The following is a 25111-nucleotide window of genomic DNA, read 5'->3' as shown; positions in this document are numbered from 1 at the left end:
AATTATATGCATAATGAAAATGGGAGCCACTTTTTTGACCATGGATTTGATTATTGATTATAGTATATACAAAAAGCACTAAATAAATGCTGTACAGAATGTGTGTATATGAAAACTAAGCTAATGATCATAGTCCCAGTAATTTTAGGCCTAAAGAAACCATAGAAATCATCCAGAGTCAGAAAAATAAGTAATTCAGTCAGGTATATTGGCTTAGAGTCTTCTGAAGTCGGAGTAGATGAATTATTACAGTAAACAAGATTACATTAAAACAGGGAGAAAGTAATGCTAAGCACAGACTCACCTACTTAATGTTCTTAGTACATAAGAGAACATTAGAGGACTTGGGGAAAGTATACATTCACAATTGTATTGAGCCAGACCACAAGAAAAAGGAAAACAAAACACCACCAGTCTCCATTCTCTCCAGTCTCCCACTCCTCCCACACAGAGCAATGCAGATAATTTTAATTCCTCATCTCTTGGAACAAAAGTTGTGTTGCTTACCACTTTGTGGGTGAAGAAACTAAATAAAATTCAAAAGAAAAAAATCCAGAAAGGTACAATGATGTCATTTTCTTTGAGAAATTTCTTGTTGCTATTTTTTGGCTTGTCTGGATTTCTGAGAGTGAAAAAAAAATGAAAGACTGAATATTAAACTCTGTCTTATGTTGGAATACTTGTTAACAATAAACTATAAAAAAGACTATAAAAATCCAATTTAGACTTTATTAACTATATTGAATTTAAAGGTTGCTTTATGTGATAAATAGTAAATGTAACTTTTAACTCTCATAAAGATAGTTTTATTGAACTATATTTAAGAGATTAAATTTTGAAAAAAAGTTTCTGATTAAATCTACTGATGAATTAAAATGAAATGCCAGTATATTACTCTGTGTAAAGAATACACATGTTTTTGTATATTGCTTTATTCGCTGGGTAATATTTTTCAGGTTGTAAGAAGGGCCTTTGCCATTTATCAAAGAATACCCATATTCAAATGCTGAAAGAAAATAATAATTTTATATCTATAACAATAGGAACATGTGTTGCTGAGTTAAGATTAATATAACTTCATATAAATTTATATTTCAGGCTACTTTACCAGACTTTCGTTGGCGAAATGCATTTAAAGAATTGTCTCTTCCTGTGGCACATTGTATAACAGCAGCAACTGAAGATTTTTCCGCAAAAATTCTCCAACAGGAACAGAATGAAAGGTCTTCAGCTGTAACCTATGCTATGAACCTTGTAAATGTCCAGCAAGTCTGGCAAGACAGTCATGTGGTTCCGGAGGAGGACCAACCGAAGAAAATTGCAAAGGCAAGATTCAAATGAAATCCTTTCAAACTGTAGACTGGCATAATTAGATTTTTTTTTTTTTTTTTTTTTTTTTTTTTTAATATAAGACTTTGCAAAGGGAAATGGTGGAGTCTCTGGCAAATACTTGGTACTTGACCCAATACCAGATTTCTTCCCTGGTGTACATGGGCTACTGCTAGCAAAAAGACTTAAACTTGTTGCCAACTTGTTGTTCCATGAGTCTCAGGCCCCTCAAGGGGAGGCTTCTGTGACTTCACGCAGAGCTGGGAAAACTATTTGTTTGGGTTATTCCTTTGAATGATTTCAGGAGAAATTTAGGAGGTTGAAGGAATTACTGTCTTTTATTAGCCTAGGCAACTTTTAAATCTTTATTTACACGTTAATGTACATTCCATTTCATTAGCATCCATCTTGCATCTTTATGTGTGTCTTGAGAGTTACAGAGCATACTGAGAAAATAGGAAGTAATTACGGAAATAAATAAATACCGTTACTCAATATTAAGTCCACAATGAGTTTGGCAACATATGATTGGAATGTTTGTAAAAGAGCATTCTTTTTTTTTTTTAGTGTTTTTATTTATTTTGAGAGTGAGCAAGAGAGAGCAAGTGGGGGAGGAGCAGAGAGACGGAGACACAGAATCTGAAGTAGGCCTGTCTCTGAGCTCTCAGTCAAAAGCCCAATGCAGGGCTTGAACCCACAAACTCTGAGATCATGATGCTTAACCTACTGAGCCGCCCAGGCGTCCCGGTAAAAGAGGGATCTTAAAGATGGCCTCCTTATTCGGCTTCTGGCAACCTGAGGCTCCAGAACATTCCCCTGGGAACACTGTTGGCAAATTGGCAGTGCAGGCAAGTTTTGCCCCTCCATCCACTGTACTTCCTTTGCCATTAAGAAAGAGTAGATTCATAATAACTACTGAAAAGACAGGCACATCACTTCTGAAAATTGCTGACTCCTTACCAATAAGAAGATGGCAGGTGACATTGCTTCTGATGCTTCTAGATTATTTAAATTAAATCGATATAACCTTATGTACATGTGATTAATAAAAACTTACTTTATGAAAATTCAGCCAAAAAATTAGAATAAGTTCAAAAATAATCCAATCATATTAATGCCAAGGATACATGTTTTCTGAGTTCTATGAGCTACAAATAAAGTATTGTCATGTAAAGCTATTTCATGAGTTTTTCATAATGTCTGTCTGGTAAGCATAAGGTTTGAAGGTTATATGTAGGAAAGCATCATTTTGGGATTTCCTTATTTGACATAAAACATTTAACTTTATATAACTGAGAAATTGATTGTTATAAAGTTGTGTCATTATATTTATGTTTGATGCCAAATTCATTATTTAGGAATTTGGCTCCCCTGTACATAAATTACACGGTGCTGTCAGAGTACAAATAACTCAGTGCTACATTTATTTCTCCCTAGTTTTGTTCTGACATCATGGAAAAACTTGACACAATGCTTCCACTGGCTCTGGCATGCAGAGATGATTCTTTCCAGGAAATTAGAGCAAACTTTGTGGAGGCCTGTTGTAAAGTGGCAACAGCTGTCCTGGCGAGACTGCAGGAGAGGGGCAAGGAGTTTCCTTCCAGAGCACCCCTGACAAACTTACACATATTGCTCTCCACAGCGGTATATGTCTTCCAGCATTTTACGCATTTTGATAATTTGATGAAAGAAAACACTAAGAAGTGAGTGTCATTTAAATTAAGTTGATGGCCATGCTTAAAGTAACATGTAATCTTTGGAAATCACAGGAGCAAAACTTTGATGACAATATTCAAGAAGGAGAAAATGATAATGAACATGGCGCATTATATTCATCTGCCTTGACTAGAAAATGTCAGAAAGGTGGGGTGTGGGGTGTTAAACCAGATACACAGGTAGTAAGAGAGACAGGTATTCCTTTGAAAGGCTCACTCCAAAGACCCATCCGTTTTCCATCTAATCTGGGGCAACTATTTTCTGCATGCTGTTATGACCTGACGGAATAAACCCTGTCCATTTTGTAAGGCACGCTACTGTGACTACCCCGGAAAGGAAAGCTGAACTTGTTTCTGTCCCTTGTATACTCAGTTGTGAAATATGCACTTTTCTTTTTTTGTTTCTAAGCAAACAGGATGTCAGGACTGACAGAGAGAATAAACACATTTTCAATCTATTCTATTGACCAATGTAAACATATTTCAAAACATCCATTTAGTAAGAAACTATCCTTAATATGTGAGGAGAAAGCATCCGGCAGTCTTAATTCTCATGTATTAGTAGTCTAAAAAGACTGGATGTTTCCTGGAAAGAGAATAAAAATGGCCACATGGTCTTTTTGGCTGCTCTTGGCCCCTCTAGGAGATAGCACAGTCCTTTGCAAAGGGAACATGTGGACGTGGCTGTCCAGCGTGAAGCCAACAGTCTCTTCTTATTCTCACTCAGTGTTTGTAGTCCCTTAGCTATGAGAGAAAGCATAAGAAAGTGTAATATAAATAACTAAAGATAAAAGTAAAATAAATTTGACTTGATGCAGAATATAGCTCTGCTATTTAATTCTCGTAAGTAGTCAGATGTGGTGACTCATACTTGAAGTTATAAACAAAATGTGCCAGAAGTCACTTTATTTCCATAGAATATTTTAAAACAGTTTATGAGATAATTGACATCTACAAAATTACAATTTTTAAAACAAAAGAAGTGTGTTTGTGGGACGTGTGATAGCTTTATAAAAGTTGGTTCTGACAAATGCATGTTGTTCTCTATAATAACGATACCCTAATGCCTAAATAATGCACTGATCTCTAATAATAGGCTTACAAAGAATACTTTTATTTTTGAATGATGTATTGACAATGCAGTTTGTCTCAAGTTGAAGTGCATATTTGTGGAACAGCAGATGTACGTTTTCAAAGGACTTGCAAAACAAAGACCAGCTTTTTTTTTTTTTTTTTTTTCTTTTTGGAAAGTGAATGTGGATGCAGACTTCAGCATTAGGAGGAAATGAATGATTGATATCTAATAATCAAAACCATTTGTAGTACTGGAGATTGTTACCGCCTACTGCACAGGCCTTAAATCTCTGTCTCTTTGATCATTGCCTCTGAACAGACCCATATTCCTGGTGCCTGTCCAACGATATCAGGAATTCATCAACACTCTACAGTTTCAGGTTACGGACTACTGCGTCAGAGTTTGTGCTACAAGCATTTTACAGGATGCTGAGAGCCACCACTGGGATGACTACAAAGCTTTTTATGAGGTGTGAAGTTAAGTTTACTATCCCTCCTTTTTACACAAATATGTTTTACTGCCTACCTGCTTTCTGGCTAATTAGAAACATGAGCTTGGCATTACCAACACACGAAGGCTGTTAGGATAATATTTTTTAAATATTGAATTTGTACTTGGGAAAAACACTTTTTAAAAACCTGAAATAACTAGACATCAGAACTCTCCTTCTGCTTAAAAGTAAAAATAACTTAATTTGAGCTGCAGCATGTGCTATATAAGTTGGAATATAATGGGATACAATGAGAAAGTCAAAGAGATAACAATGCCAAAATGCTACAATTTTGTATTTTTTTTTCTAAAGGGACCAGTTATAGGTACTCCTGCACTTTTTTTAAATGTATTTCTATTTTTTATAAGTATCTTTTATTAAGCCATTTTATTCTTTATACATATTTTTTCCTTCTCATTGCATGTTCTTATGAGGGTGCTTTAAGACCCATCTGATCATTTATAGCTTACCTATTTTCATTTAGCCCATGTTTTGAAATCCCAAATTCCAACTGAATTAAAGCCTAATGATTTCCAGTGCAACCAAAACCAGGATCAATTAAAATTATTCATCATCAGGCTTCATTAATTTCCCTTCTCCTAAATCCCATAGATTATACATAAGCCACAATATTTGAAATTCCTTGAAGTTGATTCCAGGGCAGGGTGAAACATTTATAATATCTTAATAAAAGATAATCAGGGTTTTTAAAAAAATTCATCAGTCAAGCCCAACAACTCCATTAACTTTTCCAATTTGCCCTTTCCTCTGGCTTGAAGCTTATGATTTTTGTTTTTCCTGACTGTCCTAATATCAGTGGAGTACTGGGAAAAACACTGGGGTATTATTCAGCAGAGTCCCCCTTGTCAATTCTCTGGCACTGAGGGGTCCTGTGGCTCTATTTATGCCTGAGTTATTACCATAATAAATGTTGCCGTAACAGAGAGAGGGAGCTAAGAAGCTCTTTTAAAGGACTTTCCACTTTTTCAAAGGCCATTTCATCTGTCCTTTAGAGGCCCTTCCCAGATAGTTTTTCTTTCTGCAAGAGCATTCATACAGGGTTTTCCAAACCTGACATGCTTCAAACAGCAGTGAGCAGAATGAGAACGAGAAAGTGGCACAGTGCAGCTGGTAGCTTGAGATAAGAATGAAAGTATTGGTCTTCTCCTCTCTTGGCAGCATCACAGCTTCCTTATTTGCCTTGAGGTAAGCAGAGAGATTGAAAATGAATCCGTCTCCTGTTTCAAACTATTTCAATATGTCAGTGTACTAATGAGCAATTTCATACGATGTTTTCATTGAGGAACAGGTATCATTTCACTATAGGTCCACCATAGGGGTATTATGTTTTCTCTTATGCAAATTGGGAGTCAGAAGAATTGTACAGTATAAATAATAAGTGGATGCATTGAGAACCTGGTATTGAAGTTACCAAGTATTAAAAACAACAACAACAACAAATTACCATGTAACATGCAGCTCTCAGATCTTATGACAAGGCTTTAGCTTCAAAGACAGAAATAACAAGATAGTTACCCTGTGATTACATGGTACTGTGGCTTCCATATACTTACGTGGTCAGTAGTTACAATTTAATTGCAGAGTTAGTGGCTGTTATCTATGCTCAGAAAAATAAAGTGATACTGCTTTTATATTTACCAAAAATAAGGAACTTCTAAAAATAGCACAGATTTTAAACTGTTTTGACAACTGGAGTACTTGACATGGTTTTGTCCCATTCGCTGCACCCTGTTCTCCTCCTCTCCCCATTATTCCAACTGATTTGTGAAACAGGACCAGTCTGTTTTTTGGCTGGGCTGTTGTGAGAGGAAAGAGATGAAATCTGCCTGACTGCAGGCGAAGAGTGGGATAGAGATCTCAGGGGAGCCTATCGCCTTGTGCAGAGTGTAGTAAGGAAACAGTGAAAGAATTTACAAGATATGAAGCAATATTCGTCCATGTTTTGTGATATCCAGTGAGCCCCAAATACATTATGTCCATTTGCTGAACTGTCAAGTTGAGAGAGTCGGAGACTTCGGTATCTCTCTGATGAGGTGCTGGTCAGATGGCACGGTGGGTGTTCAGATTATGTGTTTAGAATTAAGCTTTCAGTATACTTGACGTCTGCTCAATTTTAGCAACTTGTGTTTTCCAGTGGTCAAAGAATAAAGAATTGTCTGTTCAAAGATAATCTTGAATGCCTTATATAATAAAGCCCAGCTGCTTGTTTCCTGATATATAATCTAAATAAAAGCTCACATCTGTTTACATTATAGTGGGTCTACAAAAAATAACAGATGTTTACTAGCAGAATAGCTTTGAAATGACAACAGATAGGGAAACAGGTCAGAAAAATAAATGAATCCTATTTGGTTCAATGAAAACCCTTTTGCATACATTGCACGTGACACACTTCGAAGAGAATCGTGAGAACGATGACCAGTTGGGAATGTCTTTAAGGAAATACAAAGTTTGTATTTTTAAAAGTCTTACAATAAGTGTTTTGCACTTCTAGGGAAAGAAATCCGCATGCCTCAAGTTATTTTTTTCTTCTCATTTATCGGTAACTTTTAAGGAAACGGGTTTTTATTTTGAAACATATGAGAAATCGTGTTGGCCATGTTATTCTAATCACCCGTCCATTGCCATGGAGAAAGTTAGTGTAACTCATTCATACGAGTCATTACGTCAGCCGGGGCAATTTTGCTTTAATAACCTACGATACAAAAAGTATGAGAAAATCAAGCTCTAAAACTCCTTTCTGACTTAAGAAAATCTTATCTTTTTTTCATTTTTTTTTATCTTTGAGAGAGAGAGATCATGAGTGGCAGAGGGGCAGAGAGAGATGGAGACAGAGGTTCTGAAGCAGGCTCTGAGCTGACAGCCGCAAGTCCAATGCAGGGCTCAAACTCACAAACCCCAAGATCACAACCTGAGCCAGAGTCCGACGCTCACCTGACTGAGCCACCAGGCGCCCTTTTAGGAAATTTTAAAAAGCATTCCTTATCACAGAACACACCACAAAGCATAAGAAACTATGATTTCGCTACTCCCGCACGAATTTTGTAATTTTTTTTAACAGTTTTGATACACATCTAGTGTAGAATTTAGGAGTGGTCAAAGCCTTCTCTTTTGATCCTGACTCTTAGACATTTTGATGCCTGGATTCCCACCCAAGTATCCCCGTTCTACTCATTTATAAACTCCATTTGGAAGTCAATAGATAATAATTATAGATTATTACTACAGTGACTACAAAAGATTTTAGTAATCAGGGAAATTATCAGAAGAATATGTAAGGAGAATACTGATAGGCATATATGCATGAAAAATTATCAATTTTTGATATAAGAGTATAGCAGATTTTTCTTCAGATAATGTTTGAGAAAGATAAGTAGTTAGCAAAGCCGAATTTTAAGTCAAAGAGGATTGCTTAGGGATAAAATGGGAAGTTTTACTCATTTAACTTTTGATATAGTAATGATCTGGGTAATGTTTGAAAAACTCATTCAACTCTTCCAATTTCAAGTGATTTTTTTAATCTGGTTTGAGGAAAATGAGGTCAAACTACTAGCCTACCTCCCTGAGAGCATGTTAACTAATTAATGCTCGTAAATCACTTGAGGCCACCTTCTATTTCTGCCTGTTCCCATTGGCCTTGGCCACTGCTGGGTCTTCCTCTGTGGTCAGGGAAAATTTGGTACACAGAAGAGGTCTGTAGGGGGGTGGAAAGGAATGAGAATCTGGCCCCTTGGATGTATGAAGTACTGTAAAAATACTAAGACATGACGAGACTATAACATCTGCTTTAGGTTTACAAAATCTTGTAAAATCAGACCATTGTAGTGTCTGTTTCTAGCATTGTTATTAGAACTCCATGAATGGAATAGCCTGATGCAATAATCTTTAATAGTTACCCATGCCCCTTGGTATCATGCATGTTAATAAGTATGTGGCATGTGAGTTTATTTTTACTCCTGTCATTTCATTATAATGTGAAATCTCAAACATTAGCACCTCAATGATGCTAATAGTCTCAGAAACATATACATACTTAAAACATTTAAATTATTAACATTTAATTTTAGGAGCATCAGCCCACCATCTTAAACTAGTATGACTTTTTTGGCAACTGTAAAGCTGATTGCTTAAAATGAATTTTAAACTCCAGGCTAGGAGTAGGTAAAACTAGATATGCTAGGTTAAAGGCTTGTGGTCTGGATTTGCACTAGAATATCTGGTCTCGTAATTGAAATAAAACATATGTTCCTTTGTCAATAAGGATGTTTTACATCTTGTCAAAAATCTTTCTTGGTCATCTAGTGTGTCAAACTCTCCAGCTATTTCCTTTCAGCCTGAATTAATTATGTTCATAGGAAGCAAACTGACATTTTGGAAGATGTGATTCTGTTGTTTAACGTGTGGTGGTTTTGCCAGGGGGAAAGATGCTCCTTCTCACTCCAGATGTGGCATTATTTCTTCTGCGCTCTTCACCATGATCTCTGGACCATTCTGCCCCGAAGTTAGCTCAGGAAATTCTAACAGATGTGCTGGAGAAATGTTTGGGTCTACTGGCCTCCAGATATGCTCGGGCCCATCCCAGTTATAAGAGAACTCCACAGATAAGGTAATTGAAGTTGTGAAAACCATTGCTTTTCAAGAAAACTCTTTCATCAGCTGGTATAAAGCAGAATGTAATTCTAAATCTCATGATATAGCTCCTTGTATAGTTAACACGTTCCTAACATCTGAGAGGAAATCGTATTCAATTCTCCTGAGATACTAAAGTGGAAATGTGGAACTTGAATCAAAATGACTGTGCTCTTTTTTTCTTCTTAAAATTGTGTATAGAACCCACTAGTTTCTAAAAAATGATTCAGGATGTATTACAATCTAAGACACTTATATACAAAACTTAATAAATAAGATAAAGAGGGAGAATTGGGGCCCTGAAATGGAGAAAAAAGCAACAGTTCTGTGATGGGGTAGTTAATTTGACTTTGAGATTCTAGGCAACTGGGGGATTTTAGTTTTTGTTTGTATATCTTTAAATAGTGTACTTAATCTTCATTAAGGAAACTCCTTTGTCTAATAATTTTTCTTCTTGATATATTGTAATTACCTCTCCCCCCCCCTTTCTTTTTCAATATGTATTACTAAAAGCCAGTTTAACAAAATGTGAAATCACAGAAAATGAGGAGCAGCAGTCACGGGATATTAATGACTAAATTATATATAGTCCAGGTCCATGAGACATCTAGGCAATGACCTTTACAAAAATTTGCTTACATGACAACAGGCCATATGAAGAAAAGGTTTTTGTTTTCTAAATATTCTCACCAATGTGATTAAGAAGTGTCTTTTAGGTATAAAAGATTTTTTTTTCAGATATATTTTTGGAGGAATCTAGAGACATCAGAGGGTTTTTTTGTTTTTTCTTTTTGGCAGTGGGAATCATTTCCTGATCATGTTCTTGTAAAACATGCTGCATTTGAAGGGTATTTAGGTCCTGCTACAGTGTTTCATAAATATGGTATTTTGCAAAGGCTGTTTTGAATTACTGACCAAACATTTTTAAATCATTGAACTCTGAAGAATAGAGGGAAAGGCTTTTTTTGAGAGCAAAGGGTACCTTCATTCTTTTCCTTATGTAGATTAAATCACTTTTGACTCGGAGGTGGCAAGTCATTATGAGATGTGTGTGAAATCAGATTTACTATTAGCTCATGAACTTGGTAGTATAGTTAATTAACTGTACGATGGAGACTTTTGGTTTTTGTTTTCTGGATGGTTACATAAAAATGCCATGAAATGCTAGAATTAGTTCTTCTAGTTTTTTTAAGTAAAATAAATAAATTGTCATATTTGAATGGCTAAACCACCATTACTGTGGAAATCAGATTGTGTGTGTGTGTGTGTGTGTGTGTGTGTGTGTACATATCTTCGATTTGTAATTGTTTAGTTAACAATTAGAGAAAGTGGATGCAAACGACAGCTAAACCTTCCTAAAGGCGATTATTGATGTTTTTAGTATGGCTAAAACTATATATATGTAATCGTTGTAATATGTAGTATATGTATAAATTTATTTTACATATATAATAAACTTGAGGCCAAAATGTCATTTAAAAGATCTTCAAACTTATTTGTTTTCTTATCACTTCATAATTTCTATCTTCTATTTCTTCAACACTGAATTTAAAAGAAAAAAAAGAGGAAATTAACTGAGGTTTATACAATTCAGTCAGTCATATACCAAAATAATCTTTGAACAGATCTTTGGGTCTCTGTTGAAACAAAAGAAAGATAGAAACAAATGAGTTTATGAATAAGATTATATAATACAACAAAGTTTCCACAAATTTATTCAATATTGAAAATTTCTGAAACTATAGGCTTCTCCATTTGTGCTTCTGGTCTCATTTTTTTCTCCTCTCCCACTTGCTAGGGAAACGTGTTTACCCAAACTTGTAACTTTCTTTTGACAGCTTGTACTTGGATAAGGAGAATTATTCTCTTATCAAAACTTTACCTATCATATATATGTGGGTAATAACAAATTTTCTTTTAATCTGCCTCCTTTTTTGTTAGACATAATTTGAAGGAAAGTGTCTTGAGCTTTTTGAACAGTATCCTAATAATGAAAAGTAAGCCTTAAAAAAAAAAAAAAAAAAGCCCTCCCAACATATTTTAGTATTAGAGACCTCACTATTCCTAAAGATAGTGGTATATGGGTTATCTAACACCTGGAAACTCAAACGCTAAGCTTTGATGTTTTCTGTTTGTCTTTGATTTCTGAAGCTCTGATATCTAACCAAATATTTCTATCCTTACATTTGTTTAATATAAGAGATAGGGATGATAGTGTATGTACCAGTCAGAGAAACAATTTTGCTTAACAAAATTTTCTTTTTTCTTTCCAATAGACTTGATGTCACGACAATTTTAATATGCACTGAGAACTTGTTATGGTCAATTTGCACATCTGTACAGAAGCTTTTGAATCCCCATCAGTATATAGATGATAAAATTTTTAAAATTCATACCCATTGTAATAATCTGTTTACAACATTAGTCATTTTGACTTCACCATTAACTGAATTATATCAGTAAGTATAAAACATATTTTTTTAGTTATTAGGGTATATAATGTGACTTAAAGTTATTTTTATACTACTTATTGAATTGTGTGAAGCAGCGAATAGAAATATTTTGAAGTGCATTTTTGATATTGTAAATTGGGCCATTTTACGAAAGGAACTAATACTGTGCTGTATCTCTGTTATCAATCTTATTCAGATGCTAAGGCTTCAGTAGGATCAGGATTATCTTGAGCTTCACTATTTGAGTTGTTTAAATGATTATATTAATAGTCAGTTATTTTAATCATTTCATAGAAAAAGAAAATCATATTTAATGGCTTTTTGAAAATAGTTTTTAGTTTTAATTTTATATGAAGTAATTTGCTTTAATTGAAAAATTTTAAAAGAGGATTCTAAAATATTCCCAAATCTGGAAGAAACCTAATGGTTCCATACTGCCAGTTAATCTGCCATAGATTTGCATTTTTAGTAGTAGGCTGAGTGCCTAAGCTAGTAATGGCAAGTAGAAATAGGATTAAGTAATTGAATTTTTATTTTCTGTCTGTGTATCTATCTATTTATCTACCTATTTTTTAAAGTAAACTACATGCCCAATATGAGCTTTGAACTCAAAACCCCAAGATCAGAAGTCATGTATTCTACTGACTGAGTCAGCCAGGTGCCTCAGCAATTGCATTTTTTTTTTTTTTTAAGAGATAGAAGTTTATTGAATATACTGCAAGGAAGCACCAGGCAAAAGAGTAAAGGAGAGACTGCCTGCCAGGAGACAGTGATGGGGGCTACAGTTACAGGGGTGGTAGTGAGGAGGTATAAGAATGTATGGAATTTTCCTTTTTTGGTACCTGTGCCAGGTTGTAAGCAGCCCATTGGCCAGCTAGGGCTTATGGATATATTGAAGTGGGCTGTTTGCCCTAAAGAGCCTAAAGAGCCTGTTTGCATTCAGTTCAGCGGTCACTGTGGCCCCTTTTACCCATTGCTCAAGCCTGTTGCCTAAAAGTGGCCTCTATGTTCCCCCTTGACAGGTCAACAATGACAAATCTTTGGCATTTGGGCAGAGGTATCATCTTCATTAGCTGCTTCATGCCAGACAGGGGAGGCACCTGTCCCTACCTAAAATTGTCAGTCCGTCAGACATTCTGTGTGGTTATAGACCAGAGCATGGTATTAGATCAACAAGCTGATAGGCAATTCGAGTGAAATTCCCTGGTGGCCAGCTCCATAGAATTTAGGGGGAGCGGATCCTCCCATGGTGTGGGCTGGAATCCTTGTTGATTCATGGAATTGTTGGATTCACTCACACAGATAGTAACAGATTTTGCCAATAGATCAAGATGGTGCCTGGATCCTCAGGAACAAAGGGAAAAAAGAAGGGCAGAAAGAAGCAAGGTGACTGAGAGATAGCCAGCATCAGGAAAGCATTCCAACCAATTCCATTACTAACGTGTGGATTGACCCTGGATGAGCCGCCACACTTTGGGGATGGATGCCTCAGGGGGATGGAGTGGGAGAGAGGACAGAAGTCCTTTGCCCTCACAGGCATGGGCAGTCCAACTTGTTCACCCTCAGACCTTCAGACCACACCTGGGAGCCACCTGGGCTAGAGATCTTCAGTTGTATGAGGTGTACTAGGGTTAGACCACAGAAGGGCTGAGAAGAGTAAGGGAGAGGGAGAAAAGGGTCCCTCCAAAGGGCAAGAGGGGAACTGGTTCCCCCTGGAGTTTGGATCCTCATGGAGGAATAACCTCCTCCTGAGCTTCAGTTTCCCAACGAGTACTAGAATCCATCCACCAAGGGAAGAGTCCCAAGAAGTTCCCAGATAATCCAAGGAAAGTCCCAGACCAACAGAGGTTCCCTGTGAGAGCCACCAAATGTGGGGTGACCCAATCAGGTGAAGGCTGGTGGTAGGGTGGTGAAAGAATTCACCCAAGGCAGAACAAAGGAGATAGAAGTTAATTGAATACACTGCAGGGGAACAATGGGCAGGACAACAAAGCAGAGACTCGACAAGTGCATTTTATTTTTATTTTTACTTTATTTGAAAATTTATTTATTTTGAGAGAAAGAGAGAGTGTGTGTGTGTGCACACGAGTGGGGTGGGGCAGATAGAGAGAGGGAGAAAGAGAATCCCAAGCAGTCTCTGCACTGTCAGCACAGAACCCGCTGCGGGGCTCAATCCCACAAACTGTGAGATCATGACTGAGCCAAAATCACGAATTGGGTGCTCAACCAACTGAGCCATCCAGGCACCCCAGCAACTGCATTTTTAAAATATTGAAAGATTTTACATAGTAAATAAGATTTAGGGAAATTAAAATTTTGAACTACTTTTCTGGTTTATTTCATTCAAATTGGTAATATTGTAGAAGAGGCTGGAGTAGATCTTATCATAATATAATTATACAAGTTTCTTTAAACTCTCCTCCAAATCTCAAAAGACTAGATAATTGCATATTTGTAGTTTCTTGGGTAGGAAAAATGATGAATATTTTTATTTCTTAGGATAAATTAGGTAAAGTATTCCTTTCTGGAAGATTCTGGTAGGAGAAATATATAAATCTTGATTTTCAGTGAATTTTGAGACTTCTGTGTTAGAAATTCTAAGAGTAATTAACAAGTTTGATTTCACCTTCCCTATAATTTTCACCCACTCTTTGACTTTCAACAAACCCATTGTTTATAGATTGTTTCTTCTGGCGAGAAGAACTAATTTTAGAAATGGAGAATTCTTTCAGGAAGGGGAAGAAATAGTAAGATAAATTGCTGTAAGTTTGGGATTATATGCATAATAGTTCATAATCATAAAAAGCTCAAGGTCTGAAGCACGTAATAAATCCTAGTAAACTAAACTGATTTACCATAGATGAAAAAATTGCTATGCTCTTAGTTCAACGGGTCATTTCATCTGAGAGGAAGGCCCTGTGAAAATCAGGAACAAAGTTGACAAATTTCATGGATTGGTCATGGTGAGCAATATTGAATTTCATGGTTTGTCACAGATGAATAGAAAAATTTTAACCCCCCAATACATTTGTAAAACAAATAAATTATTATCAAAGATTGCACATTTTAATAATAATAATGTAACATACATTGATTATTGTTAACCCATGGCCTTTTGGTACATTTTTTTAACAACTATGCAAGTACTCAAATCTCTGTGATTTGTGCATTAGATACTGCACTGTAACCTCATTCAACAAATTTAAATTGCTAATTTCAACCAGGATTACAGAACATTTTACACCAAGCACCGCCTCTGGTTTTTCTTAATATAAAACACAGATAGCTACGTTGCCTTTAAGCATGAACAAAGTCTAGGTACTTTCCTTTTCAATATTTCTCAGTTTGTATAAATTTTCACAAATTGTATCCATTCAAGTTGATTTAAATGTTATGATTGTTTTTCTAGAATACCAGTGTAATCTTTGAAATATATTTTGCTTTATATTGACAAAGGAAATCTACAGGGTGATCTTCACCAAGTAGGAAAAAATTGTATGTGTGTTGCAAGGACCCTATTGACTTATTGAGCTTCTTTTCACAACCAGAGTATGCAATTGTCATATTATTAGTATTGAAGAAAAAAATATGTCTCTAGCTCACATTTAAAAATTAAGCTGTGCTTTGAGGGATTGGTGAAAAGTAACAATCAGATGTTGATAGTACTGAATTTTTCATAAACTGTACCTGACATTTGTCACTACATGTGATATGCCTTTTTTTGAAGGTGACTGCCTTTCTTCCAAGTAGTTCTGACAGATAAACTGAATGTATTTTCCTTTCTGAGTTTAACGTAGGACCACTAAATCCCAGGGCAGGAATACATGATTTTAAAATCTTTTCAGGAAGAATGAAACCTGTTTGCAAAAATGTGTGTTCTCTTTTAACTCTCCTTTGTAGATTTCTGTTAGAATGTTATAAAAGGAGTACTTTAAGTTTGTCCTCCAGGGAAAGAGACGTGCTGAAACATGAAATATTCACCGTGTATTTTTCCAAAATGCCTATTGCTTGTAGATCTTTCATAAAGGCAGTTAAACTGCACATTCAGAAGTATACTCAGTGCACATTCATATACATACCCCAACATGGTTCTGTATGTTGCATTTTGCTTGCATAGAATGTTAATTTTAGTTTCTCTGTAGCAAATTAAAATTAAATTTGTAGAATTTTAGGTAAATGCAGTTCGTTTTCAATTCAACAAATGTTGCTGCCTCTCTAGCCCCTGTGATTAAGCACAGGGATTAAGCACCAGGATTATAGCATTGAGCAAGATGAAGTATCTACCATCAAGTAAAGTCTAATAAAATTTTCCATGTTAACATTGAATTTATTTACACACACATAGCCACTGTCCCCAGTGTTACAATATTTAACAACACAGAAGGATGATTTTCAGTACAAGTGCCAACCTAATAGGCAAAAACCGGAATCATCAGAAATAGGCCAGAATATTGACCACTATGACCAGAATAGCAGACCTACTATCTTGGGGTTCACTTGGTATCACCAATATGGCTTTGAAGAACTAAATCCCAAGGTATTTCAATGCTGTGTCTCTGGTTTCAAACCAACACTAGGTAATCATTTTGAGGTTATGGTCTTAGCCTTTTTATTTACTTATTTATTTTAAAGTATGTCACTGTCCCTCACAAAGCAGAGCATATTAGACTAAAATTTCATTTTTCATATTGCTAGAGTGCCTGGCATGCTTTGAAAGCAAGTCGTTCCTCAAAACATTAAGCATAGAGTATGCTTATGTAAAATGTTGAACATACGGTCATCTGACCCAGCAGTTTTACTCTTAGGTGTATATATGTAAACAAAACAAAAATGTATGTCAGTACAAAGATTTGTACACAGTGTTCATAGCAGGATTTTTCATAATAGCACAGAGTGAAAAGAACCCAAATGCCCACCAATTGGTGAATGGACAAACAAAATGTGGCCTATCCATACAGGGGAATATCATTCAGCCATAAAAAACTATGGGGTGTTGACAGGTGCTTCCTACCTCAGGGCTGAACTTCAAAAGCATTTGTGAAGTAAAAAAAAGCCAGACCAAAGAGAGTACATATTGTAAGGTTTGTTTTACTAGAAATTTCCAAAATAAGCAATGAGAGACAGAAGGTAGATTAGTCAGTTGCCAGTGGCTGAAAGGAGGGGAGAATCGGTCATACCTCCTAATAGGTGTACGATCTCTTTGGAGGCTAATGAAAATATTATAAAATTAGATAGTGGTGAAGTTTGCACAACTCTGTGAATATAGTAGAAACCACTTTGCTGTAAACTCAAAATGAGTAAATTTTGTGGTATATGAATTAGACACCTTAATAAAGCTGTTAAAAAATAAGTACGTACTGAATAGAAATAAAAATTGAAATAATTAACATGTTAAAAAAAAGTGGCAGAATGCAAAAGGATTCAGAAAGGGAAGTTAGTTGTTTTAGCCATTTTGTTTAGATTAAATGACCCCCATAATCCCCTTCCTCTAAACATTGCTTTTGAATAAACTTTCTATTTTTTTGTTTAAGCCTATATGTGATTCTAATCACAAACAGCCTTATATGTGATTCTAATAAGGTAATAAAGTAAAACACTGGTGAAGGGCTAGTCATGACCTTTGAAGAAGGCCTGTGCCCTGAATCTTTGACTAGCTGGTTCCTGCCCTGTCTTCTGGGATCCAGTCTTATTTTGCCTCACCACCATCTGTCCTGTTCTCCATCTGCCCTTCGGCTATATACCACTCAGGATTGCTTGTCACAGATGGCCCCTGAAATTCATCTTCATTGCCACTGTTCATTCTTTTTTCTTTTTTTTGTTTTTAATGTTTTTATTTATTTTTAAGAAAGCATGAGTAGGGGAGGGATGGGGGAGGGGACAGAAGATCTGAAGCAGGCCCTGTGCTGAGAACAGCAAGGTGATGTGGGGCTCAAACCCACAAACCATCAGGAGATCATGACCTTAGCCAAAGTCAGACCCTCAACCAACTGAGCCACCCAGGCGCCCCACTCTTTTCTTTTTTTTTTTTTTTAACCAATTTCTGCTGTGTACCTACAGTCTGTCCAAGCATTGTGCCAGTCATTTTCCAAATTCAAATCATTATTGTCTAACCTCAAAGAGTTATTTTCATCATGAGAAACATAAGGCAGGGGGCAGGAGAAGTGTGGGGAGCCATTGTTCATCCTAAGTGTCTTACCTTAATTTCTCTCACTGAATGATATTCATGCAACTATTTATAGTCCCAGGGATAATGCTGGATTATGAAAGCAAAATAATGACTTAGAACTGTGTTTAAAATGGTGACGTAGATGGGGCACCTGTGTGGTGTGTCAGTTAAGTGTCCAACTCCTGATTTTGGCCTAGGTTATGGGATCAAACCCTGTGTCAGGGTCCATGCCGGGCATAGAGCATGCTTGGGATTCTTTCTCTCTCTCTCTCTCTCTCTCTCTCGGCCCCTTCCCCGTGGATGTGCATGCCTGCTCTTCCTCTCTCTACATAAATAAATAAACATTTAAAAAATAAATAAACATAAAAATAAATAAAATGGTGAAGTAGATTGAATTTGGCTCTCTCTACACGTTCATGGTTAATTGTGATTTTTGAGACATCAGAAAGGCTTGCATGTCTTCATTGTCTCGAATATTCCATTGCTATCTCTGTAGTTCAGTTTCAAACTAATTCTACTTCTTCTAAACTTGTGGTCTTCTCTTGGTACTTTAATTTCTTGAGCACCTCCGGTGGCTTAGGCACTATGGTAGACACAGAAGTGAGGTGTCTGGCCTGGCCCCTCCACCCCTGTGAAACTTACATCCCTCTGCTGCCTCAATTCCATCCTGGAGATTTAATCCATTAGCATCGTATTATGAGACAGAGTTCTCCTGGGAGGGCAGCCAAAAGCAGGGTGGCACAAGAGAAGCGTAAAACCCAGCTAACTCTTTTTTGCTTATCAGTTGTTCTCACTTTTGATGTGCATTGGATTTCTTTCTTTCTAGCAGCAGCTGGCTGCATAAGCCCCCAAAAGTCATTCAGTTTTGTTAATGAAGAAAGGAAGGAAGGCAACATACTTGTACATCACAGACCCACAAGAGACTGAATCTGGGGCAGAGGGCCCAAGTGGCATGCTGTGAAGACTGCAGAGTCTGTCTGATGTTAGCGAGAGGGAAGGGGCAAAGGCCAGCTGATGCTGGAGGAAGGGCAAAGGCAAGGAATTTCCCCCAATTCACATTTTTCCCCCTAAGCAAAAACATCTTTACAATCTGCTAATTTGGAAATGTGAGGAAATGTATTTTGCTTCAACCTATGGACAATTACTTATTTTTTAAATAATATTTAAATTTGCTGTATCAAAGTTCTTTTAAGTCTTGTGGAAAATATAACTCTGTGGCTCATATGATTGTGTTTTATTCTCCACTATGAATTATTTAGAGCATCCTCTCTTTTAAGTGTATACCAAAACATCATTAGAGGTTATCTAATAGCCAGCTCATCATTTCATTCCCCCATTGAGGCTTGTGGGCCAATTTTCACCCTGTTATACTCTCCAGAATAATGACACTAATTTGGGATCTTGCTGTGGAATTAAATGCTTATACAGATCCCACCCCCTCTGAGACCATAAACATCTGCCATAACATTTCTTATAGCCAAATAACCCTACTATTACCGGGATGACTGAGAAACCATGAGCGGAATAAAAGAGCTTAGGTACTGGCAGAAGTGTTCTGGGAAATACCGTATTGCCAGTGGTTTGTGGTCTGAGAAGTTTTCACACCATTCCAAATAACCATTCCATTATCCTTAGATTCTCCATTATTGTTTTCTAATCTCAAGGATGAAACTGTATTAGGCAACCATTTAGACTCTGAGATAGTTGTAGACCTTCTTAAGAAGTGTTTACAACCGTTGTTTTCATGCTGATAATATGTTACATATGTTGGTCCTGGATTATGTACATACACTTTCTAGGTCCTTTATGTGCATTATCTCAATCATCACGCTGACCTCGTGAGGTGGTTATTATTTCTTTTTTACCATTTTACCAATGAGAAAACTGAAACTGAATAAATTGTCAAACCACACTGTGTGTCCAATAAAAAGCCCACCCAAAACACCAAAATACAAACTCAGTCTGTCTGGCTCCAGAGCTCCTGCATGTGCCCGTGCACTGCCTCTAGATAATCTTCAGTGACCCTCCCCTTGGGTACAGAGCAGACAGCAAAAAAAATAAATGTAAGAGGATCGGAGGTAGACTTAAGTCCTAAGAAGAAACAAAGCAAAATAAGACCATAGACAGGGATGAGGTGGTGAGATAGAAAATTTCTTAGTCAGGGAAGACTTTTTATAAGGTTTTGAGGTAGAGCAGTCTAGAGAGCCAGCTGACCATGGCAGAGAGTACTTTCTAGGTAAGGTTTTCATTCTTGGAGAAATGAACTGCCCCCCCGCCCCCGATAATTAGACTGAACGGACTTTATGCAAAGGGCTCAATCATGTAGGTGGTAGAATGGGCAGAGGTTACAATACCACAGCCCCCGATCCCTACTGGTCTCTCATCAAGCCCTTCATCTCTTGTCCCATCCTTTTCTTCCAGACTGCTTTCCTATGAGGTCTTCTCTCTTTCCAGAATGCTTGCTTCTTCTCCTCTCACGTTATGCCAGTACCAACCCTTCCTAGCTCCCTTGCTAGTGCATATCCCTTCTCTCTTCCCTCACTTTCTTGGCCTCTCCATCCAGAATTTGGAACACTGCCCATGACATTCACTTAGCTGGCCTTTTGTACTTTCTGCTAACTCCAGTGTTTGTCTTACATCTGGGTGGCTTTCTCTTCCATCCTCCTCCACTTTAGCAAACCCTCCACATTGCCCTATCCCACTATTTGTTAGCAGATGACTTTGCCCCTATACTTTTCTGAGAAAACCTAGATCATCATGAATGTACTTTAACTTCTCATTTCCATTTTAATAATTATCTCGATCCTTACTCCCTCTAAATCCTTTGATCAATGTATCTCTTTTCCCAACCAAAACAAATATTTTCACCTGAGCTCTCGATCACATTTACCTCCTACTCCGTAGCTGTAGTCTTTTAAATACTCTTTCTGTCTTCTGACTCTTTCTCCAAAGAGTCATCTTTTATATTTAAAAATATTCTTTTGGGGGCACCTGGGTGGCTCAGATAATTAAGCACCCAACTCTTGATCTCAGTTCAGGTCTTGATCTCAGGGTCAAGCCCCTCGCTGGGCTCTGTGCTGAGTGTGAAGCCTACTTAAAAAAAAAAAAAAAAAAAAAAAAAAATTCTTTCTTTATTTTTATGTTTCCTTTTTTTTTTATTTTTTTTTTAACGTTTATTTATTTTTGAGACAGAGAGAGACAGAGCATGAACAGGGGAGGGTCAGAGAGAGGGAGACACAGATTTTGAAACAGGCTCCAGGCTCTGAGCTGTCAGCACAGAGCCCGACGCGGGGCTCGAACTCTTGGACCACGAGATCATGACCTGAGCCGAAGTCGGCCGCTTAGCCGACTGAGCCACCCAGGCGCCCCTATGTTTCCTTTCTAAATGTAGTATGCACTCATTGTCTGCACTTTCACACCTACCATTCGTTCAATGCACTGCAACTGCCCTCATCATGCTAAACAAAAAACGTGGGCCAGGTCATCCATGCCTACCCAGTAGCTAACTCAAATCTTTGTCCCTACGTTCAATTACCCTTTGTGCAGCTTTTATCACTACTGGCCATTTTTCTTCCCTTGGTTTACCTAACATCACTGTCTCCTGGCTCTTTGCCTGCATCTCTGATTATTCCTTCTTGGTTTCATTTGAGTGCTTCTTTTTCTCGCTTCATCCTTTAATTGTCAGTGTGTTCCAGACCATCTCTTTTCCTTTTACACTTTCTTTTGGGTAATGGCACAGCCATCCCCTTGGCTTTGCCATTATGCTAATGACTTCCACATCAATATCTTCCCCCTAGATATCTCTTGTATATGTTACATCAGCAAATCTAAGTTTCAAGTGGGTGTCTCTCTTTGGATATACTTCAAATTCCTGCAGTTCCCTCAACATATCTGAAACTAAGTAAAATGCCTTCGAGCCATCCCAGGTTTCTCTTAACCCTTAGCCCTTCTCCTTCTACCTTCTCCCTGTGCCATCTCCAACCCCATGTCTTTAGGGAATGAATATCGTTGATTCTATTAATTTTATATTTTTATATTTGTCTCCTACTCCCTGTCTCCTCTGCCTCTTACTTTGGTTTAGGACATTGTTCTCTTCTGCCTGATCTTCCCTAGCCTTGATCTCTTTAGTCAACACTCCACACTATTGCACAAGTGATTTTTTGAAAATATAAGATAGCTGATATAACTCCCATGCTCTAAAGTCTTCAGTGATTCCTCACTGCTGGCACAAAGTCCATACTCCTTAGAAAAGCGTATCCTAGGATCCTGATCTAAGCTTCTGCTTGGTTCACACAGTGTAATGTAAGGTTTGGAAATATGACAGCCTCATTTTGAAACCTATCTAGTAACTTTTGTTCTTTCTGAAATTTAGTAAAAAAAAAAAAAAAAAAATTAGTAAAAAAAAAAAAAAATGGCTTTCAAAGAAGAGATATATTATGGGCCCCTGGGTGGCTCAGTCAGTTAAGACTCCTAATCCTGATTTCACCTCGGGTCATGATCTCAAAGTTCGTGGGTTCAACCCCCACACCAGGCTCTGCACTGACAGTATGGAACCTGCTTGGGATTCTCTGTCTCTCTCTCTCCCTCTGCCCTTCCTCTGCTCATTCTCTCTCTCTCTCTCTCTCTCTCTCTCTCTCTCTCTCTCTCAAAAATAAATAAATAAATAAATAAATAAATAAATAAATAAATACATAAATATTCAAAGAAGAGATATATTAAAGTCTAAAAAATGTTGAAGTATATTTAATTAGAAGGTGTTCAATTTGGCAAGACAGACTGAGAAGAGTTAGGTCAAATTTGGAAAGTGTGATATTATAAGAAGCAGGATATGGAATGAAAAGGTAAGAAGGGTTTTCAGAATGGAATTCTGTTCTACATATTATTTAAAGACGCTGTTGTTCCTGTACTATATATAAAAAGAGTACCACTTCAAACAATTCCATTTCTAAAATATTCCCAGTTGTTATTCCTCACTCCATGTAGGCAAGTATAGTCTCCTGTTATGATAAAAATTTTATTAACCAAGCTATCTACTAAAGATTTTATGTAGCAAATTCTTTCTTATTACCTCAAGATTTATTGTTGAATTTGGGCCAACCAAGAAAAATGTTATAGTCATTTCTCCAAAGATAGTTGTAAACCAGATATTCTGGCCAAATTGTTCTAATTTTGAAATCATAGTCATATATTTTACAGTTAAATTCTTCTTTATAAGCTCTCTATAGGCTCTTAGGAGCATACAGAATTAATTATAAATTCTCATTAATTGTTTAGTATTTATAAATCACTTTAAATAATAAAGAGAGGTATCTTTATGCTAAACATCTTACATAAATGAAGCAAATATGACAAAATATTGACATTTATTGGATCTAGGTTGAGGAGGGAGATAGAAATGGTATTTACTGTCCTATTCTTTATACATTTATGTTTGACAAATTTTATAATGAGAATTATAATATAATGATGATATTGTCAGACCTTTCTAAGTATAAGGATTGCTATATGGGGGCCTCTGTGTTACCTATTAACACAGATTCCAAGTGGATGAATGCATTGTCCATTCTAACACGATATCATTTTGTGTAAAATCATTAACTTTGACTAAGTGAGAATAAAAAGTTTTGATGGTCTTCATGGGTAATGTTTTCTGTATATTATGAAATAATTATTTTATTTCCCCAGGACTTTTCAGCATGGCATGGATGACTCTGCTTCAAATTCCATGAAACCATTTTTTAAGCAACCATTACATTGGTTTTCTTGCATATCACATTTCTACCCTTCTTTACTCAGGTGAGAACCTCTAAATGCTTTACTGTGTAAAATTCGGTGATTTCTTTCAAGTTTAGGAGAAACTTTTACTCATTGAGGGAAATGCATCTCACAAAAAGAACTTACAGGGGCGCCTGGGTGGCGCAGTCGGTTAAGCGTCCGACTTCAGCCAGGTCACGATCTCGCAGTCCGTGAGTTCGAGCCCCGCGTCAGGCTCCGGGCTGATGGCTCGGAGCCTGGAGCCTGCTTCTGATTCTGTGTCTCCCTCTCTCTCTGCCCCTCCCCCGTTCATGCTCTGTCTCTCTCTGTCCCAAAAATAAAAAAAAATAAAAAAAAAATAAAAACGTTGAAGAAAAAAAGAACTTACAAAATTTTATATTATATAGGTAAGTAAAAAGTATTACTTCTTTTTTTATTAGCTCAAGAATCCAGGATACAAACTACATAATCATTTACTAACATAGTTTTACTGATATAATGGCAAATTGTTAATTTTTGGAATTTAGTGGTTCTAATTGCTTAGCCATCTTACAATTTATCCTTTTTGATCTATGACTGGGGATTTGACAGTACTACAACTAAGTATCAAAAAAAAAAAAAAAGACAGCAAAACTGGATAATTCATGTAACTAACTCAGAGCCTTAGGTAAAAGTTGAGAGAGGAGAAACTTTAAAATTAAGAATAGGGTCTTTAACTTTTATTATTTAATTAACAGCATTTAAACATAAGAAAAATCATTTAAAGCATGAAATATACTTCCAGAATAATCTGATGACATTTGGTGGCATTATATAGAGTGTCAGTTTGATTCTTCACTGAATATATCATTGGAGAGGACCTTTGCTTGGTATCTGTGAATAAATATATCATGTGTAGCTGAAGGAGATATTGTTAATCACCATACATTCTTGATGCACCTTGGAAATACACTATCCATGATTTCACTCTCTAAATTTACTGAGTGTATTTCACTCTTGAGGAACAAGAGTCATACCCAGGAATAAGGGTGTGTAAACCTCCTACACAAAGTCTCCATAAATACAATAGATATACCCTGTTGACCTATTAAGTTGCTGTCTCCGTATAGGTAATGGGGAATCCGAGGTCAGTGACCCATAAGACTCTATATTCAAGTGTATTGTTGTTACTTCACTTACAAATAAAACATTTTCACCATCTCTGATTAACTCCTTATGATTGATTCCTAGAAATGGAATGCCCTCAGTACCCTGTCATTTCAGTACTGAGCAGCTTGCATGTAAATAGACTCTTATGTCATTGAAAAGCAAAGAGCTGACTCTTTAAAATTCATTATTGCACAAATAAGAAGTTGCTTTAATCTTTTAGTAGTATCACTTTCATCTTAATCTATAACCGTTGATCTATAATCTACATGCTGTAGAGCCTACATCCTATATATCCTATAGACCTAGGTCCTAGGTCTATAATCTATGCTG

At 36.6% G+C, this 25111-nt stretch overlaps 1 protein-coding gene across 1 annotated transcript in view; it reads left to right on the top strand.

The window, feature by feature from the left end:
* Positions 1-25111, top strand: part of KIAA0825 (KIAA0825 ortholog) — a 208298-nt gene that overhangs the window by 112422 nt on the left and 70765 nt on the right. Inside the window, 7 exon segments of the mRNA XM_015536093.2 lie at positions 1099-1326; positions 2767-3032; positions 4438-4588; positions 9047-9122; positions 9125-9236; positions 11536-11718; positions 23564-23674. Coding sequence (XP_015391579.2) covers positions 1099-1326; positions 2767-3032; positions 4438-4588; positions 9047-9122; positions 9125-9236; positions 11536-11718; positions 23564-23674 — 1127 coding nt within the window.

The sequence above is a fragment of the Panthera tigris genome, chromosome A1, assembly GCF_018350195.1.
Source record: "Panthera tigris isolate Pti1 chromosome A1, P.tigris_Pti1_mat1.1, whole genome shotgun sequence".
Lineage (NCBI taxonomy): Eukaryota > Metazoa > Chordata > Mammalia > Carnivora > Felidae > Panthera > Panthera tigris.
This window is presented reverse-complemented; position numbering and strand designations above follow the sequence as displayed.